The sequence below is a fragment of the Dicentrarchus labrax genome, unplaced genomic scaffold (genome assembly GCF_905237075.1).
Source record: "Dicentrarchus labrax unplaced genomic scaffold, dlabrax2021, whole genome shotgun sequence".
Classification (NCBI taxonomy): domain Eukaryota; kingdom Metazoa; phylum Chordata; class Actinopteri; family Moronidae; genus Dicentrarchus; species Dicentrarchus labrax.
In genome coordinates, this window is record NW_026136707.1 from 22,491,012 (window position 1) to 22,512,020 (window position 21,009).

The 21,009-nt window shown below is 42.2% G+C and overlaps 3 protein-coding genes across 6 annotated transcripts; 2 read left to right on the forward strand and 1 right to left on the reverse strand.

Annotated features, from left to right (window-relative positions):
- Window positions 1-56: 56 nt before the first annotated feature.
- Window positions 57-4,986, forward strand: LOC127367361 (collagen triple helix repeat-containing protein 1). 4 transcript variants are annotated; one of them, XM_051407122.1, is made up of 5 exons: window positions 57-348; window positions 1,373-1,450; window positions 3,086-3,304; window positions 3,433-3,649; window positions 4,479-4,986. In XM_051407122.1, exons 1-5 carry the CDS (start codon window positions 76-78, stop codon window positions 4,619-4,621), a joined length of 930 nt encoding a protein of 309 aa, XP_051263082.1. In that variant the 5' UTR covers window positions 57-75; the 3' UTR covers window positions 4,622-4,986. The 4 variants fall into 4 exon arrangements, with proteins under 4 accessions (XP_051263082.1, XP_051263083.1, XP_051263084.1 ...); XM_051407123.1 differs by having other exon boundaries at window positions 57-306; XM_051407124.1 differs by lacking the exon at window positions 1,373-1,450.
- Window positions 4,987-5,044: 58 nt separating this feature from the next.
- Window positions 5,045-9,535, reverse strand: LOC127367360 (mitochondrial folate transporter/carrier-like). The gene is made up of 7 exons (XM_051407121.1): window positions 9,055-9,535; window positions 8,671-8,821; window positions 8,459-8,544; window positions 6,906-7,060; window positions 6,358-6,471; window positions 5,999-6,144; window positions 5,045-5,871 (listed from the first exon to the last, which is right to left on the reverse strand). Exons 1-7 carry the CDS (start codon window positions 9,257-9,259, stop codon window positions 5,745-5,747), a joined length of 984 nt encoding a protein of 327 aa, XP_051263081.1. The 5' UTR covers window positions 9,260-9,535; the 3' UTR covers window positions 5,045-5,744.
- A 468-nt stretch (window positions 9,536-10,003) lies between these two features.
- On the forward strand, window positions 10,004-20,290 carry dcaf13 (ddb1 and cul4 associated factor 13). Its single transcript, XM_051407110.1, has 11 exons — window positions 10,004-10,211; window positions 10,704-10,903; window positions 11,031-11,138; window positions 11,252-11,341; window positions 11,502-11,657; window positions 11,814-11,891; window positions 11,994-12,076; window positions 12,293-12,457; window positions 14,199-14,334; window positions 18,503-18,666; window positions 19,225-20,290. Exons 1-11 carry the CDS (start codon window positions 10,142-10,144, stop codon window positions 19,310-19,312), a joined length of 1,338 nt encoding a protein of 445 aa, XP_051263070.1. The 5' UTR covers window positions 10,004-10,141; the 3' UTR covers window positions 19,313-20,290.
- The last annotated feature ends 719 nt before the right edge of the window (window positions 20,291-21,009 follow it).

The window sequence follows — 21,009 nt, forward strand, 5'->3', positions numbered from 1 at the left end:
CAAATCTAATAAAAAAGGACGCTATTAACTCCACATTCTGCACACTGGCAGGATTACAGGCGCTATACGAACACCATGGGGATGTTCTCAGCCTTTTTCCTTCGAGTGCGTTTCCTGCAAGTTGACTGGCTCCTTCCCTCTCGTCCTGCCCACCTCTGGACTGAAACCCTGGCTGGAGTTGAAGACCAACTGTCGCCTCAGGTCTCTCAGAGGGAGCGCACGGTTGTCTCTTGTATGATGTCTCCTCTCGTTGCCCGCCTGCTGCTCCTCGTCTGCTTGGCTTTACCTCTTTATGGCGTGGAAAAGGTGAGAAATAGAGGATACCGAAAGGATCCTGACGCTGACAAGGTAAGAGCGACTTCGTTAGGGAAGAGTTCACCATATAGTCGCTATGATCTTTTCCAGAAGTAGATATGTGGCATTCCAGGGGAGATTTACGCGTTTTGGACACATTTCGTGGCCTCTCATAACGAAGAATCACATATAAGTACAAATATGGCACTAAAATGACTAGATTGTCACTCATCGCTTTTGTTGTATTTTTGATGCATCTTTATTAACGTGCATGTCCCTAAAACTCATCCTGGGATTACTTTTTCTTGCGGAATGCTTTGCTGTTTGCCAGAAGTATCTTTAAACGACTGATTTCCCCAAAAAGAGCAAAGTAATATGCTGATTCATCCACATGGTCCACATGTAGGGCTTACAGTGCAGGCAGTGTGGTCACCGCTTTGGCAAAACGGGCTCCAAAATGACCTGCTCCCAGAGGCAAAGATGAGGAAAAGGCCGTTTTATAGCCTTTGTAGGGTCAGCTGGTTCTCTATTATTCCAGCTTTGGCTGCTCTCCAGCAGACTGAGTGGACAGAAAGAAATCCCCTAACAGGAAGTTGGGGTCTGGCTCATGCTGTCTGTCTGTCTCTCTTTGTTATCTATGTGGCTGTTTTACCAGCTTAAAAAAAAAACAGCTGTATGATTTTGTTTTGGGGAGAAAATGTGATAAATGTGTTATAATATATCTGATCATATTTACAAAAAGTCCACAGCGCCCAATTCATACCATCCTCCAATCTTAGACTATCTTTGTGCAGATGTACATGAGCCTCTATGCTGTAGGTGGGGAGTGAAGGAACAAAGTGGACCCACATTTCTCTCTTTAATCTCTGGGGAGTCAAATGAAAGTGAAACTGGTGTTTATTTTGCTGGGACTCTGTGGACCTCCCTCAGGGACTCCTACAAGTCTGCACACCCCACTTAGAGAACCACAGAGCTCCACCAGTTGCTCTCCATTATGCCCCACTGAGTCATATTCCACGATTGAGCCCACAGCAGAAGGATATAATGAATAGCATCTTATGTTACCATCTGTGTCTAGTGCACGGGAAATGATGCAGAAAAGCCCAACTGCACTAGACATTCTGGAGAAGGAAGATCGACTTATTTGAACAACATGGTAATCATGAAATCCTATTTTGCATCTTCTTCGAGATCCTCTGAATTGAAAGGCTCTCAAAGCAGAGCATTATGTCCACGCTCTGCATGCTCCAGGAGAGCTTCACTCCTTGCTTCAGTGTTGTGCATGAAATACTACTGCTTCCCTCAGCACTTTGGGGGCAAATGCAGCCTTTATGCTTCGGTTACAGTAATGGACTGTGTGCTACTAATATGCAGGCAGCACCACTAGCTATAGAAACAGCAGACAGTGGACAGAGGTTCCATTCATTAGTTTGCTTTGAAATGTCTCCAAGAAGTACAACCCTTAATAAAATACTGAGATATTTCCTTGCCGAATAACGACCAAAGGGATTCATATTGTATTTGCGGCGAATTTCCAGCTATTAGTCGAGGTGCTTGGACGTTTGGTCCCTTTTCCTTGAGGACAGATTCCAGGTCTATTACTGCACATGCATACCAACCCACAATCTCCTGGTTTCATCACAGACTTCCCAGTTTCCTATAGAGATGATGTCAGACTTCACATCTCCAGGTTGCTCCGGCATAGCCACTTAATGGCTAAAACAGACTCTGGACCATCTGTTTCACTGCAGCTGACTTAGAAATATTGTAATTCTCCCTACATTTAAGCATTTTCCAGATTCACGTGGTCTGAAATAGACTTTTTTTGAATTCTCCCCAGGGACTTAGGTCGAGACGAGATGTTGAAACCGGAGTAAAAGCTCTTTGTTCTCCTCGCTTGCCGGAGGACTTTTATTTTTTTACCCAAATGTCTTTTGGCCATGTGCCCCTATAACTGCTTCACAGCTGCATGTGGAGCAAAAGGTCAGCAGTGACCCAACAAAAGCCCAGTCCTTAATCCTTTTGGCATCAGTGTTTGCTAAAGGGCGAGGGCGCTCTTCTACGTGTCAGTTTATGTCTGTGCCGACTGAAGGAAGGAGTATATGACACTTACATCACATAACCAAAGTTAAACTCCCAACTAAAAAAAGCTTCAACAGCTAACCTACACACTGTAATCAGTGGGTCAAAATGTCTCTTTGGAGGACATATTACACAAAGCTATCTTGGATCTTAATTGTTTCTATCTCTGTATGTGGTGGAGAAGTTTTGGCAAGCTCCCCCACATCTCTGTGTGTACTTGAGTCAGCTTGAGTAAGATCATCATCTGTTTAAACATAGCAGGAGATTCAGACGGACAGTGAATCACACCGAGGGATCTATGACCAGACACCTACTAATTCAGGCAGTCTCCAAGCCTTCAGTTCCTCATTAACGTGCGATATGTCATTCACTTGCTTCATGGCTCCATGGTGTGCTGGTTCTATGGCTTTGCCTTGGTTTGGATCACATCTGTTCTTGCACTCATTTCAGCCCTATGGCAGTGGATTTGTTTATATGACTGGTTAATGAGGTATAATCAGGCTTTTTGTGTGTGATGGTTGGATGAATGGTAGCATCAAGGCGTATTTTGCATTGCATGCAGGCCAAACAGCAGCTTATCCCCCTGGAAGGATAAAGAAAATCTGAAACAGGAAGTCAAATAACAATAGACTCTGCAGATGTTGTCGCATGACTTCTTTTCATTGTCAACTTCCACCACTACTTCCTCTTTTCCCTGTTTTTTTTTCAGTATGGCACTTGCATGCAGGGGCCGGCAGGCACTCCTGGCAGGGAGGGTAACCCTGGAACCAACGGCATCCCGGGGACGCCGGGCATCCCTGGCCGTGACGGGCTCAAAGGAGAGAAAGGGGAGTGCATTAATGAGATCTTCGAGGAGCCCTGGAGGCCCAACTACAAGCAGTGTGCCTGGAACTCTCTGAATTATGGGATCGACCTGGGTAAAGTAGCTGTAAGTATCTTGGCACAGCGAATATCTGAGTGTGGGTGTCCATTTCAATCATTTTACAAACTCACAGAAATGGTGAACAACCACCACGATGCATAGAAGTGCCAAAAGGTCTTGATGCTGTGTTGCAGGACTGTACGTTCACCAAGCTGCGTTCAGACAGCGCCCTCAGAGTCCTCTTCAGTGGCTCCCTCAGACTCAAGTGTAAGAACGCATGCTGCCAGAGGTGGTACTTCACCTTCAATGGGGCAGAGTGCACAGGACCCCTGCCCATAGAGTCCATCATCTACTTAGACCAAGGAAGTCCTGAGCTCAACTCGACCATCAACATCCACAGAACATCCTCAGGTACGACTCAAGTCATACAGTAGGCTTTGTTGTGCTATAAACAACCTGAATCAACAGGTTGTTTATAACCCAATATGTGGGTTTTTTTATTGGCAGAAATGGAATATAATATTCATATGTATGTTATCATTAGTGTATAATCTCAATATAGAAATCTATGTGTTTTTGTTACCGTAGAATGAGACGTTTATTATCTATAGAGGGAGTGAGTATACGGTAGCCCGGAATGGACAAACCAAACACTGGCTGTAGATAGAGCCTTTTTTCTCCTACATGCTTGGAAGGCTGAGCTGTATTGTTAGTTCCAATCTGCACCTTCAACTCTAGATGCCCCTAAATCCTACACACTGGTCCTTTAAATGTAATCTTTTATTTACCCTTCTGAAAATGATCATTATTTTGAAAAGTCAAAACATACAAAATGATCCATATGGGTATCGTTAAAATTCTAACACAAAGTATAGCTTAGACAGGCCAGAGGCTTCAACCCCTTCTATTTTATTTATATTTGCTACCTTCAGATTGAGCCAAGTTAGCTGCTTCCGTTTCTTTGTGCTAAGATAAGCTCACCGGCTGCTGGTTGGATCTTTATATTTACCAGAGTGGCATCAATCTTCTCATCTAACTCTCGGCAAGGGAGCAAATAAGCATATTTCCCTGTCCCTTTAAGTGGTTATTTAACTGCTGTGGTATAGTTACACTGTCCCAATTAGGTTTGGGAAAGTTCATCACTGTGTCAGAAAACAAAACAGTTAACAATTTCTGTCTCTGGAAGCAGTTTGGGTGTTCCCTGAAATTCATTTTCACTGTCTTCTTCTCTTCTCTCCAGTTGAAGGGCTGTGTGAGGGTGTGAAAGCAGGGTTGGTGGATGTGGCCGTGTGGGTTGGGACCTGTGCCGACTACCCCAGAGGTGACGCATCCACAGGGTGGAATTCAGTATCCAGAATTATCATCGAGGAACTGCCCAAATAAAATAAAATGTTTCATGTAAGGGAGGGACCGGTGCTGGTAGTATAACAGTAGGGTCATCTGGCCCTCCAAAATGATCAGGTTTGGTTTGCTGAGGGCTCACAGCATCACTGATGCTAACTTGAATGTTTTTATGTTGTGTTTAAATACTATACTAGTCGACAGGCCTATAAACAAAAATACTGTCATTCTGTCTAGCAGAAATAAACTTTGTACTGTAGCTTCTCTGCTTACGGGTGCTGTTGGTATACAGTCACCATTTAACAGACATTGTGACGAGACACTGACGATATTTAAACTATGTACTCATGTGACCTGTTTATATTCCTTATTACTGTTAATAAAGTCACCTTTTTTAAAGAACTGAACTCAAACTACGTGACCGCTTGTTTAGGAGTTTTGAAATAACATGCACTTAATTCAATGTAGCCACAAATGTTACGCATTTAATGTATTTATATACATCAAACACTGACAATGCAGATAAAGCATTTTGGACTTTATAATGAAATATTATAATGCAGTGCAGTTGCAATTTGTTGCCGGCAAACAAAGATAATCTGAGCAAAAGTACTGGCATGTTTGGAACAGAAATCCTCTCCGTTGCTGCTGTCTGCTTACATAAAGAAATAATTTAAAAGAGACAAACTAATATTACAAATACATGCAACTGGAACCCTGAGAAGAGGTCTAATTTGCTGTTTATAATCAGGTTTTCATATTTCAGCCTGTAATCCTTTCTGCTGTCAGAAAACATCAAATGTAAACAGAACCATGATGAAATATTTATCAAATGTCTATGATGAGCACGACGTCCTGACTTATACAAAAAGAGACCAACAGTGCAGCAGCATCACCATCACCTTTAGCACATACAGCAACATACTTTTCCCCATAAGTCAAAGTGTTTGTCATGCATCTATTCGTCCGTTCCGTTGCTCAGTTTGGCAAATTGTCCATTCATTTTCAGTGTAAATGAATGCTTCTCACATCATCACATTAACATATACACTCCGCCCAGAGTTCTGCTTCAGTCTGATGCTTTTCTCTCTGTATCTCTGAACGGCGCCAGAGCGTCAGTGTGAGCTCTCAGTCTCTGCAGCTGTCCATGCCATGCTTTTCAGACTCATTTATTCTGTCCCAATAGGAAGCGAGACACATTCTCATAAACTACGAAAGTGATGCAGCAGGCGGGAGTGACACGGATCAAGTTGGGGATGATGCCTTTGTAGAAACCAATGGCGCCTTCGTTCCTGCAGAGAAACGGGGAAAAAAATTACCGTGACTCAAACGGACATTATTTATTTTAACTCCTAAATTTAGTAACTGAGACCAGGATGGCATGTTAGGCCCCTTTCTGCGAGTGGATCGGTGTCATACCTCCACGTCCGTCCGATGACATCAATAACTCCATTGTATCTATTGTGCTGGTCTTGCAGGCGAGCTCGTACCACCTGATACGGGTATGTTGTGGCCACGGCAAATAATTTGGATAATGCTGCCATTGTGATGTATTCCAACGCATTCTGTTTACACAGATAACACACACAGATGGGGAGAGAGAGAGAGAGAGAGAGAGCGAGAGAGAGAGTAGGAAAACTGATGAGTCACTTCTTCAACTGCTAGTTATCAACTGTGGGCTCGGTCCAATAAACTGAAAAGTTACAAGCTTTATGAGATTTATTCAGCACTGAGCATGTTTCCAGACTGCTTGTGGCTCATGGGGGTTAATGACTCACCAGCTTCGCATCTGAAGGCACTTTCTTGTATTTGTTGTAGTCTCTCTTGAGCTCTTCGTAGGCCATGAACTGCAGTGCTCCATGAGAGGTGCCAAACAGACCAGGAACATAACCCTTTAAACAAGTACATCCTTTGTTAGACAAACTTTCATGACACTATAACTATAATATGCATTATCTATAAAAGCGCACTATACAACACTGTATCTATCAGTAGCTCCATGCCAAGTTAAAAGACTTTTTATGTGAGTTATGTGGTCGCAATGATCTTGCCAGGATAATAGATTTCACATAGTGAAAAAGCTCAAATGCAGCTTAAACCTCTGGATATTATCACCATTACTAATGGGTTACAAGTTCTCTACTACAGCTAATATAGGCTGGTGGTGCCCTCTAGTGGTCATGAACCAACACAAAACTTCATTTCAGCCCAATAGGATAAAGGATAGCTTTTGTTGTAGTAATTCCTCTAATAACACAGCTGTCCTGTCCTTAGGTTAGCATCTCATGTGTTGCTATATTACATGAAAGGTACACTAATGTCTGACCTTGTATAGTCCAGGCACTCCCTCATGGCGGTAGATCTTCACCAGAGCATCTACCATCCCATGGTACTGTTTACCATTTGGGTCAGCATTGTACTGCAGCACCAGCCGGGTCTTGGTCACCCAGATTGGGTTGGTGAGGGTGAGCGTTAGGATGCCTAGGTGAGGACAAGTAGGCATCGTTAGAACGAGGCTGACAGCAGTTGATTATTAACACACACAGCCAGCTTCTTCAAACAGTATATATATATTTTTTTTAAGTTATTTTTTTGGCCTTTTTATTGCCTTTATTTGATAGGGACAGCAGAAGGCAGACAGGAAAGGGGGCAGGTCGGATTCCAACCCTGGGCCGCTGCAGCAAGGACTCGGCCTCAGTACATGGGTCGCCTGCTCAACCAACTGAGCTACACATATTTACATCAGCGTCATGAATCTAATTAGCCTCTTTTTAAAGAATACATGCTGGTAACTTTTCAGTTACAGTCTATGGCTACTATGGTGCTCTTTCCTGACTCACATTAGATCCCTGAATACCGACTGAGCACAATCTGAATGACAAACTGAGTCAAGCTTCATAGACACAGTCCAAACTCTTTTACAAAAGGGTACTTTTAGTTAGAAATGGTTTCAAATCACAAATATGACAGTGACTTCTGTTCACTCAAACAGCAACATCTCAACCCAATAGATTATATAAGAGTGTATTTTTTAAGATTCTTGCGGCTTCACAGTACTTTATATAGGATTATGTAGCTTATTTTACCATCAGGAGTGCACAGAATATACAAATACTTAAATATCCTCCTGTATATACTGCACACTATAGGGTTTTCTGTAGGGTTTTCTTGGCCCCACAATATATGAAGCAATCAGAATGTAAACAATTGTTATTGTGCAAACTGCAATGTAGTAAAAACAGAACATACTGCTTAAATATTCAGTAAGATATTTTGCCAATCTTCTATTGCACAAGTAAGAAACAAATCATGTGTGCCATATTGTTTTGCCCTGTTAAGCAGAGTCAGTTGTGGGTTATTAATTGATGTGTTATAAAGTTATAACCGTTAGTAAGACCGGTACGCAGTTAAAATGGCTACCCGCTCAATACACACTACACAACTTGCCCCGATCATAGAGCTCGCAAAAACAATATTACTGCCTATTGAAGAGTTACAGCAGTTTCAGCTATGCACCGGTATGTTGGTATGTTAAAAGTTAATATCATACAGGAAATTAAAACCGGTTCACTCTGTATATCAGCTAGTACTACTTTAAGGAACATTTCTAGCTCATCGCTCTATATTGCGTTCAATAGTTTTAGAGGCAGTTGTGTTATTCCTAATTAAAACCACCAGCTTCATTTTCTGCCCCTAACTTCATTTGGCCTGCAGGAAGCAGATCCATGTGACCCTGTGAGGCTAAAGTGAACAGAATGAGCTGCTGGTTTGTATCTGCCTCCTGTCTGCTAAGGCCAGCTATGAGCAGTATTATCTGGTTGTTGTTGTGTACTGATTATGTGAGTGTGTCAACAGTGTCGAGTTCCCTGCAGGACCAACCTGCTCCGGCTGCAGACACCAGGTGCTCCGTGGCGCTCAGTTCAGTCTGACGACCCTCCTTCCTGTACCCTTTGATCGTATTGTAGCTGTATGGGAAGATAGCGTGGGAAAAAAGACATCTTGCGGTTACAGATCACTTTAAAGGTCGAAACAAGTCATGATAAATATCATGATGCAGCAGAGGTGATCCAACAGGTTTCCAGCTTACGTACAACAAAAAGTAGAGACCCCAAGATGCTCCAGCACCCCAAACATTGGGTGTCACTCCTTGGTAGAGTCCTCTCAGTCCCTCCTGCTGCCAAACACTCTTCATACAGTGTAATATGCCACTGTACTTGGGTCTTAAGTCCAAGCCATCACTTACTACATTGAAAGGACACCAAAGACCTCAGTTAAGCCATGTCCCGAATGTAACATCAAACAAAAGCAGTTCTTAAAATGGATAGAGTTAAGGCATTGCAGCATGGTACCATTGCCATTAAGCAAATCAATTTAAAAATACCAGATTTCTAACCGGAGTTCAAGGACAGGACACAAACTACAGCACTGCAGAGGACATTGTTACAATCAATCAATAGTTTAATATCGTACTGTACCTGCAAATCGGATTTTAACCAGATCCAGAGGGTGAAGCACCAGTGTTGACACCACACCTCCACTGAGTCCGGCGACCAGGTTCTCTACCCTCACATGGCTGACGACCTGCTGGACGTGTCCGGCTATTGAGAGAGCAGAGACGGGTTTGTTGGACAGCCCAGTCTCTGTAACGTTAACGGAACCGTGATTTGGAGCGGAGCTCATGTCTACCGGTGGAGCACTGAGCTAGCTCCTGTCAGCTAGCTGTGTTTACAACGCGAGTAATGCTAAAATCTTCCTTATAACACGACAACTTATTGACACTGCTGCACAATGTGTGAATATGGTACTAATACGGTACTAACTCCTGGAAACTTCCACATGTTCTTACTGGACTGGACCACGTTTTTGTCATGTGGGGGAAGCCCATGGCTGAGGTAACGTTATCCTAAATGTCAAACAGCAGTGGCACAGCTCGACCTTGCTGCTAGTAGCAAGCAAATGTCAAGGTACCATAATTAAGAACAGTGCTTCCGGCCTCAACCTTCAAAATAAAACAGTGTTAGCGCATTACTTCGGTATCTTTTCGAGTACATACTGTCAACACAAAAGTAAAGGAAAGTTGTAAATGTGAATGTGATTTTGTATTATAATTAACAATTTAAACATATTCACTTTAAAAATATATTTTGCTTTATGTCAATTTTTTTTTTTATCTTGATTATTTCATTTCATTCATCTACGCCTGAGTTTTCTTTATTCTCATATCTTTTTTCAAGGAATACTCTTGTTTACTTAATTATTATGTATTCCTTATCCTCTAAAGTATTTAGCCTCATAAGGACAGTTTACCTATAATATCTATGAATTAGTGAACTTTTCACTCGTTGTATTTCCTGTCTTTCCTCTGTTACCTTTTGCACCTTGACGTCTGTGTCGTGAAACGTCAGTGACGCACCGAGGAGGACTGGACATCCCACAATGCAACGCGGTCCCAGTGAATCTCTTCTTCATCAACACATGGCCAGTGTTTGCTAATATTGTCCTTGTTCAACTATAACCCCAGTGTCTTCTCTAAGTGTCTGTCCACTGTCACTCTGCCGCATAATGAAGGTTAAAGTCCTCTCGAGGAACCCGGATGATTATGTGCGGGAAACCAAGCTCGATATTCAGCGTGGTAAGTTCCACTCTTTAACCCCGGATAGCCTACACACTGTTCGCTAGTTGTACTGCTAGCGAACACCAGCCACACAGTGTGTTTAATAAGACCAGTCAGGCTGTTACTTTTCTAAACCATTACCTGTGACTAAAATAACAAAGTCATTTTAATTCTGTTTGGAGAAACTGTCGTTGTCTGTAAGCACGGATATAAAGGACAGAGCGAACAGGATGCATTTCAAATACGTGCTAAAAGCTACAACTTTAGCCCCTAGTTAATATCTCTAAATGAGCCTACGGCATGTGTGCAGCTTCTGTATGTCATATGAGATGTATACATTTAATAAAGTGTAAATTAAATATGTATAGCTACAAAGGAAAATCTCCACAATGACAGTTACATGTCATATATCTGTATGTTTCGGCCGGCCATCTACTTCAGTATCACCATATATATGCGAGGGGAAATGTCCTTACAGCTCATTAAGGAGTGTTCACTCTCTGTCCTTAGTCCCTAGAAACTATGACCCAACACTGCATCCGTTTGAGGTGAGCAGAGAGTACACCCGGGCTCTGAATGCCACTAAGCTCGACAGGGTGTTTGCCAAGCCTTTCCTGGCCTCTCTGGACGGACACAGAGATGGGGTGAACTGCATGGCCAAGCACACCACGAGCCTCTCCACCCTGCTGTCTGGCTCCTGCGATGGGGAGGTAACTGCACTAACTGTACTGTTTACTTCAGATTGTAACGTCGTTTGTGACACCTCTGGAACTGTGACACAACCCTACACTGTGCACTCATTCTTGAAATTAACAGGACGTTTTGTTTGATCCTAAGGTGAGAGTGTGGAATCTGTCCAAACGTGAATGTGGCCGCACGCTCCAAGCACACGAAGGTTTCGTCCGGGGAATGGTTGTCCGCTTTTGTGGAACATCCTTCTTTACGGTGACTGCTGCCCGTCAACATCTGAGAAGAATGTTATTAGTCTGTTTTTTTAGTAGCTGACCTCTAATACAGCATCTGTTTTATATCTATATCGGCATGCCGACCGTTTACAGGTTGGTGACGACAAAACAATCAAGCAGTGGAAAATGGAGACACCAGGTTACGGAGAGGAAGAGGAGCCACTCAACACTATTCTGGGCAAGGTATGATCAGAGGACATCTGCTGTAGTTTTATTCTCCAAGAAAGTTGTGGTTACATTATTATAATGATAAAATCCTGCTCTTTAGGTGACTATGACCTTTGACCTCTCAAGGGTCACATTTTAAGTTTCATCATAGTGAACCTGATTCTTGTTTTTGTAGACAGTCTTCACAGGACTGGACCATCACCGGAAGGATGCTGTGTTTGCAACATGTGGCCAGCAGGTGGACATCTGGGATGAGCAGAGGAGCAGCCCAATCCGCTCTTTCACCTGGGGCGTAGACAGCTTCAGCTCTGTCAGCTTTAACCCTGTGGAGGTAAGACACCATGTATCCACCATGCTCCGACGGGCCTCGTCCTGTCACACACTTTGTCCATGTTCAAACTCACAGTAATAGTGGTTACACTCAGACTTCTTTAAACCTGCCACCCTGCGGATCTCTTTAGAGTTACTTGTTTACGTCTTTCCACAGACTGAACTCCTTGCAAGCTGTGCCTCCGACAGAAGTATAGTACTGTATGACATGAGAGAATCAGCACCACTTAAAAAGGTAGGCTCTACTTCTCACTTGCTGCAGGATCCCCCCCCCCCCCATTTCTTCACAATGACGTGATATGATTTATATCTGCTGTGTTTCCATTTTCTTCTGTAGGTTATTATGACAATGAGAAGCAACACATTATGTTGGAACCCCATGGAAGCTTATTACTTCACAAGTTCAAATGAGGACTACAAGTGAGTTGATTGAGAGTGATTGTTACACATGATAGTATTTCTGTTGGCACTGAATTAGGTCTGCTGTTTGCATTCTCAGGAGTTGGGAGTCTTACTGTATCTTTTGTAGACCTTCCAAACAGATGGGTGTTCAGAGCATGGACTCATTATTGTTTTACTGATGTGCTCTCCATTAAGGCACAGCTTTAACAATGGTGTTGTTCTTTGTCCTGTCAGCCTCTACACATATGACATGAGATACCTGGACCGGCCAATCACAGTGCACATGGACCATGTCTCTGCAGTGCTGGATGTTGACTACTCTCCCACTGGAAAGGAGTTTGTGTCTGCCAGTTTTGACAAAACCGTCCGCATCTTCCCCAAGGACGGTGGCCACAGCAGGTTAGTAACACCAGTTTAAAAAATGACCATTGTCATTGTGTCATTTATTTACTATGATTTCTTTTCTGGTCCATAAGTACTCGTTCCGTTCTGAATGAACTATGATCGGGTCAAGTTTTCTTTTTTCTTTTTCTTTATATTTACTTTATTCAATATACTGTTTATTCATGTTGAGTGTGTTTATTGGGTCATATCGTACTCTTTGAGGTATTGATATTAAACTGATAGTCAAGTTTGTCCTATTATGGCAAGTCAAAATGTCTGCTGTGAAAAAGGCCTAATGGCCACATAATAGTAGCTTGTTGGCAAAGTTAATGTGGGGATGCTAATTGTTTTGACCGACCTTCTCAACCATAAAAAAAACAGCCATTGTTTGGTTGCTATGTGACGTAATGGTACATGCAGTATTGTTTGTACATTGGTCAAGATCCAGAACAAATAGCCACAGTTGTGTTACAGTTGCTGGACAGCATCACGGCATGGGCGGGTCCGAGCTTAGAATGCTACATAAACACTATGTGTTGTAGCAACAGTTAAAACCACTTTGAGGTTGACTATAAGCAGAAATGTGGTATTCCTTTACCTCGTTTACAGCACACATTTTCACTTGTCATTAAAGGTGAAGCACACTTACTAAAATGGACTGCACTTGTATAACACCTTTGTAGTCTGCCAACCACTCAAAGTGCTTTACACTACACGTCACATTGACTCAGTAATGGCAACTAAATCATTCACACACATTCATATACTGATGGCTCAGCAGTGGGAGCAATATGCGGTTCAGTGTCTTGCTCAAGGACACTCTGACATTCAGCAGGAGGAGCTGGGGAGCAAACCGCCAACCCTCTAATAGTGGACGACCCGCTCTACCTCCTGAGCCAGAGCTGCCCAATAACTATATAACTTTAATAATGGCTGCATAATATCTTTAACCATGGCTAATGGCAGCCCCAGTTGAATTAGGCTAACCTAAAGGTTTTTTTATTATGCTATTTTGAAAAAAAAAAACAAGACTGACACAAAATCCACAGAAACTAAGCTTAAATAAACCTTGAACCTGAACCTTTGCTATCCTCCCAAATTGTTTGCCAGCCCCCTCCAGCCTGTCAGTTCCTAACACTGAGTAACTGAACCTAGCAAGTTGTTTTGGAGAAAGCTTTCATCTGAAAGTACACTTCCCCAATATCCCCGAAAGAAAAACAATAGCCTCAGTCATTTTAACAAATATCCAAAAATAATACATGTTTATGTTCACTTGACAAAGCCCTCTAGTGGCCGCAGTAGTAGACTTATTTCACAGCGGTCATTTTGGCATGTTATTGCAAGAAAAGCACAGTTGTAATCAATAACATTAATAGCAACTGCATTCCATTTAGATTTTCCAGTTCCAAGGCCGTGCTGTTCTGCATGCTAGCTCACTAAAATGCTTACTAGGACACTGAATGCAACTTTCGTTCTATGACGAGTCAAAATGTCTGCTGTGAAAAAGGTCTATTAAGACTATTTTCCGTCGGGAGCAAACGAGGAAGCAATGTGACGCTCTACAGCCTACAAAGTGAACAGATAGTTCTACAAAACGTTTGCAAACCAGAACGATATGCATAAGTTTACAATGAGTTTTACAGCAGCATAGTACTCCTGATCAGTATGTATAATCCTCTGTATTGTAATATTTGATTCTGTATTTGGTGTTGGCTAATGAAGGAAACATAATGTCTTATTTAATTTTTTAATTTAGGGAAGTGTACCACACCAAGCGCATGCAGCATGTCATCTGCGTAAAGTGGTCAGCAGACAACAAATACATCCTGAGCGGCTCTGACGAAATGAATATCCGACTGTGGAAAGCCAACGCGTCTGAGAAGCTAGGAGTGGTGAGTCCCGCCTTTTTATATCATCCCCGCTTTCACTTGTGTTTTCAGCTTCCGTCGATGTCATATTTAAGGCTTACTACTTATTGGCTGCTTCTTGGTAAGCAGTAGGTAGTGGCCTGTGCACCAGTCAACAGCTGTATTTCCCTAAGCTGTCAGCCGCACCGCAACTGCCTCCAGTGTATTACCTGATCTTGTTTTATGAGTTAGCTGCATTCTTCGACACAGCCATGGCCCTGTGCCCACCTCAGCAGGATAACAGTGGGTGACTATGCCAGCAGCTACCGTTGCCAAATGCCCTGATGGATGCTGACTTAGGGTAGAATCACTCTCAATAAGTACAATGTACCAATTGGCACAGCAACTCCTGTGGCAGGTGGAAGTCCAAAAAACTCAAAAGCTTGTGCAGTTGTTTGACAAATTGCCAGCAAGAGATTCAGCTAAAAGACCGTTTTCCTTTCCAGACTAATCCCCACTGACTTTTAATATCCTGTTTAGTGAGTACCACATGTACTGTATTCAGATAATATAGGCTGTATTAGCAAAGGCGGTGGCCTTAATGTTGTGTTATGCTCAACTGTTACACAAAGCTCCTGTAAAAAGCTGGGAAGTGTTCCAATGCCCCAAATCCCAGTTATGGCTGAATAATAAAGATCAATGGCATCTCATGTGCCATCTCCAACAGCCATCTTTCATCCATAATCGGATTCACTCTTGCTTATTCTCTTAATGCAGCTTCAGAGTGGAAAATTGGCCCGCTTTTGGCACTTGTTTTACTGTCACGGTGTAAGATTTATTCGCAAGCTTTGCACTTAAAGAGATCAGACAAGGGCTGCTCCTATCAGCAGTTTAAATCGGCCAATCACTTAAAGCGGGCCACTCCGAAGATAATGAAGCATTAACAATCAAGTTGTACTGAAAGGGTCTTTAATTATCAAGAAATGCTGAAATGCTGAATCAAGGTTTTGTCTGTGTCTGAAGGCATCACACTGGACCGATCGGGTCTTCTCCATCAGCTGCTGCACATCACTAATGTTTTTTTATTTCTCATAACTTTGCAGCAGCGGCCTTTGACTCCAGTGGAAATTAGACCCTTTGTATTTTAGGCCAAGATCAAAACATGTTGAATCAATCAGCTCCTATTTATTTTCAGTGAGGTAAAATTAATTTCCCCTGCCCTAGGAACCTTGACTCATCACTGCCCATTGATTTAAGGTTGGAAAGCCAACTAAATCCTTTTGAAAAGTTTGGATTGATGGGCATTGATGTGCTGTGTTACTGTTTACGACTGCTCCATTGATCCAATGAAGAGCTGCCACTTTTGAACTATATTAAGGTATTTACAGTCTGATTTGAAATAGATCATGTAGGATAATTGTGGATCCTTTCTATTATGATAACATTGTTCTTACCAAGTGGATTGCCGACATCAGGAAACATGGTGACATTGCTAAAGTCAGAGTGGGTAACAACCACGGACTGCATAATGAAAGCGGTGGAGCAACAACGGCAAGTGTTCAGCCACAGTACTGCTGTGTGGTCACCCGTGTCAGAACCCAATACGCAGTCAATGTAGTTACACATGTAAAACACAAGAAAATAGGCTTGAAGCCTAGAAAGACACTTATGTGCAAGTGAAACTTGAGCCATGACGCAGCCATTGTAGACAGCTGTATTGATTTTAAAATAGAAGTGTGTCTGTTCTTCAGATACGGCTAAGACGTCTCCTGTGAAGATCAGGTGCAAGAAACACGAGCAGTCAGACAATCTTAAAGAGTACCTCACCCATTTAGCATTTAGCAGTGTAATACTGCCAGCCACTCACACATCAGACAGTTAAAGTAAAAAAACTGATGCAGCAGAGCCAGAAATACCGTCTTTCTTTGAATCCTCATTCTTCTTCTTTGTCAAACCTGTCGCCTACATTGCCCACAATGCAACTTGACCATTGACCACACCTGAATGTTCAACTGACAGTTCGGTTGAAGATAAAAGTGTGTTATTTTTTAGTAGCGGCTAATGTTATTTCGAGCTGCTAGCCTCAAGATGAGGAGGAGACTGCAAGGTTAGCTCACTTCTTTCTTTTTTCTTCATTTTCAAACCTTATTGACACTGACTCAACTGATCAGCAAGGTCGGGCCAGTTCCCCTGTAAAGGTTTTAAGCAAACCTGCAGGTTAACTAAACTTATTTGAAAGAGACAATGAACACACACTGTAAAATGATGAAGTTGTAAACATCCATTACAGTTTACAGACCGACCTCCTGGTTCTACTTTGACTTACTTTACTTAGGAAAACCGCAAAACATAGCCGTAAAACTACGGCTATGTTTTGCGGTTTTCCTTTACAAGAAGGGATTATTACTGACATTTTGAGCGTGTTTAATGTTTACCTCCAAAACTGCTTGTTCCTTATTTGTATGATCTTGTATTTTTTGCCCCACCTTGGGTCATAGTCACACTGCCTATCAGCGGTGTATACATACAATACACAACCGCACACACGCCTGATGCAGCTTTTTCAGCGCCGTGGCCGCCACACACTGCTCAGGTAGGCAGTGTAAACACTGTCGCCGTCTTCCCAGATCCCAGCAATTACTTTAATAGATGCAGTTTTATCATAACTGATATAAGCCTCATTTCTCTGCCATGGAAAAAAGACGGGAAGTAATTCTCTGTTCAAGCCCGTTGAATCATGTATTTCTGTGATTGTCTTTGCTATAAAAGTAGAGATCACACGAGCCTCACTGTCCACACAGAATCAAAGTGAAGCATCATCCTCTGCTTTCATATCCATCCTGTTGAGATTATGCAAACAACATTTAGCAGGCTAACCATGAGTGTATCCAGGGGAATTAGTTTAGTCCAACAGGATCAGCGCCTAACAGCTCTTCTCCAACAAATTAAATCTGAGACAAATCATTGCTTTTAATTAGAATAAAAGCCTTCGAGGAGGGCAGCCTTAGCCAAGACAAGTCCGAGTAGCTGGTGGTTTTTATGAGGGAGAGGGAGGGATGTTGTTGAGCTGGTGTCTTCACTTTTTAACAGACATTGATTGAGTTTTGAATGAGTGCATTGTCAAGATGAAGTTACTGCTTACTGTACTGGCCAACATTTTATGATGTAAGACAGCATACGGGAACTGTCAGTAATTAACGTAACACCACCTGAGCTGAATGCTAAACCTGTATGGCCTCGTTAAAGTGGCTGAAGTAAAATAAAATAATTTGATGAATCTTGTAGTCAGCAGCAAACTCTAGCCTCACAGTGGTCTACTGGAAAATCAAGACATTTTGGAAAACAACTCGGATAATGCATAATTCTCGCTACAGTTCTAAATACAACTTTACAAATGAAATGCCTGTAACAGGGCCACTGACTCATCTCTAGGGGAAGTTTCAGAAACACAATCAGCAAGGGCCAGAAGCCTTACAAAGAGAGTTGGATCAGATGCTGAAAATGTCCAGTGTTTATCTGTAAAGGACGTCTTGTAGCCATGTGAATTAGAAGCAACATTTTGGGGAAAGTCTGCTCGGATTCTTTTCTGTCTTGCCAAGAGTTGGATGAGAAAATTGATACCACAATCATGTCTGTCCGTTGAATGTGAAGCTTTTGCCAGCAGTCAGTCAGTTAGCGTAGCACGAAGAGGGGAAATGGCTCACCTGGCAGACACTGTATGGATTTATAATCTCAAATTGGTCAAACATTGGACATCTCACCACAGTACAGTTACCAAATAGCTAGCTGTACTGGAGCTTTCAGGCACTTCGCGCGGCCTTTATCAGCAGATGGAATTTGCCCAGTTGACATGGTACTGGTCAAGAATGAACTTCAGTCTTAGCTTTTAAGCCAACATTGATGAGTCCTTCATTTTTATGACAAATGGGCAAACTTATGGTGCTGATTGTTTATCTGCTGTTTCCAAGGTCAAGAAAGAACTTTGAATCCCAACGTCAGAAGCCGTCTTTTTTTAATCCAAACCACGACCTTGATTTCAACTGCCTCGATCTATCCAAACCATAATAATGGTATATCAGAAGCGTTGTAAGAATTTTGGAAGGCTCTGACAGTGTCACTCTCAGTCACATCTGAAAATGTCACTGTCCATTTTTAAAGGCAATCATAAACGACCATTTTTGTCTCTTTGTCTTTTGTCTCTCGTGTCCTGTAGCTGGCCCCGAGAGAGAGGGAGTCCAGAAACTACAGTCAGAAGCTGAAAGAGAAGTTCCAGCACCACCCGCAGATCAGACGCATCACTCATCACCGACATCTACCCAAGAACGTCTACCACCAGAGCAAGGAGCTGAGGATTATGAAAGAGGCCCGCCGTAGGAAGTATGCGTTCATTATTTTACATTTCCTTTTTTTGGAATATGAACAGAGCTCGCTAATTTCTGTATAGGAATGGCATGACGTCCCCTCTGTGACCGCGTAGAGGTGATGGTGGCTTGGCCTGCTGCCAGGGCAGGTCCGACCTATGCAGTCACACCAGCCTAATGGAAAATCTCACAGATGGGACTGCCCCCTATGACATGGTCTCAATAGGCCTTACATACTCATTTACAGCTTGTATGGTGGATTGATTGTCCCAGTTTGCCCTGGCGTCCAGTGATTCATAGCTCAGTCTGCGTTTATTTTTCTAATTACCGGCAGTATGGAGACACGGCAGACGTGCGTTTGGACTGTGAATGATTTACTATCCATGCTTTATGCATTATTTTCAGGGTACATTGAGTGTAGTCGGTGACGTAGGTGTTAGGTCAACAATCTCATGTTCAGTCTCTTCCTCCTTTCTGTTTGCTGATCCCTCCCCCCACCTCTTCTCTCTACTTCCTGAATATTCTCACCAGCAGATTGTTTCATTCATGGCTCTTCTTCTTTTTTGTTTTCCAGGGAGAGGAATGTCCGCAAGCACAGCAAACCAGGAACTGTTCCTGTGGTGTCTGAGAAGGCAAAGCATGTTGTGACTGTGGTCAAATAGACAGAGGCCATCAAGAGATGAGGTGAAGCCCAAGATCACACCCACATGGGACATTTGAGTGGGACATTTTAAAGAAAAAGTTTGAATTTGTCAGTTGCGGGAAGGACAAGTGGCAAGTTCTGCATCATTGTAAATGCTCGGACACAGACTGTAAATGCATACAAACAACAAATCTCATAAAGCATTCTTTCTTTGTCACAAATTTGGGTCCTGTATTTGAGTGATAAATCCCACATTTTACTTTGAGCAAGTTTGCATTTTTTATTTCAGGATTTAATCGATTTAAATGAAATTGATCCAAATATTTCAAGGGACCTACTTGAAATGAATAATGTTCCTTGTGGTTTCATTACACAGTTTTTTGGGGTTTTTTTATGAATGAAGTTCCAGAAATGTGCTATAGTTGTTTATTAAAACTACCAGAGATGGTGTAAAGGTTTCATTACGCTTCAAATGACCTGCCGTTCGACAATCAAAAGGAAAGTGTTCTGTTACCAGTTGCCACAGTCAAAGGCTTGTCTAAAAGCTATATAGCTATATAATGTTGCACATATGGGACAGTGTCTCTCATGGTGCTGCACTCAGTGGTACACATGAAAATTGGTGGCTATGACAAGAGTTTTAGAGTGAAGTTCAAACCCTTTCTTGCTTTCTATTACACACTTGGGCACTCACTCCATAAAGTGGACGCCATTTCCCAGCGTTTCACTAAGTCAACAAAGTTTTTTTTTTTTTCTTAATACAGGATTTTAGTTTGTAAAATAACCGCCCTTAAAAAGAGCGAGAGGTTTTGTCTTATTAACTTCCTTCAGTCGATCCATGTCTCCCCTTAGTTTTGGAATATCATATTACCTACAAGCTAGGTAACATGTTACAGAGCATGCTACACTCAAAATCTATATGTACATGGGACCTACACTATTTGCTGATGTGTATTTATAATAAACTTCAAATTTTTCTGTGAAAACTCAACACAAAGTTCCTTTCTTGTTGTTGTACATGGGTCACTACAAAGGTGCTAATTTACTTACAGCCCTAATGAGTTAGAGGCTCTATCCTCTTAATGTTGTCCTTTAAATCCTATCAGCACTTAAGCCTGAGAGAGAGAAAGAGAGGGAGCTGTCTTTGGGAAAGGGTCGGCAAGACGAGGAAGGACTTCAGGGGTCAGAGCTGGGAATATCACCTCTTGGAGTGTGGCAGTGGAAAGGGTTTACGAGAGGGTGCATCTGGGTGTCGAGAGCTGCTGTTCATTTTGCTTCTGCAAACAATTGTTCAATACAGTGTAATGTGATACCTGGAGTCAGTTTCGGAGGCGTTTCTGGCTTTTTCTGTGACAACCACAATTGTTTTGTGCAACTAACAATTTTATTTATGATTGATTAATCTACCAATCATTTGATCTGTAAAATGTCAAGAAATGAGAAAAACATGCTCATCACAAGTTCACAAAGCTCATGGTAATGTCTTATTTTGTTTAACTAAATGGTCCAAACCCTAACACATTCATTTTAGTGAATATATACAATACAGAAACTCGAACCAGTGATTTTTTTTGTGATATTTTCTTCTTAAAACTATATTGCTTTGGCAGTGAGGTGCATGAACACAGCTCACAGGCCTTGTGTAACCACTATTCTTCCATTCATCATCAGAAAATTTCAGCTGTGAAATAAAAGATTCATCAGCTGGCAACAACA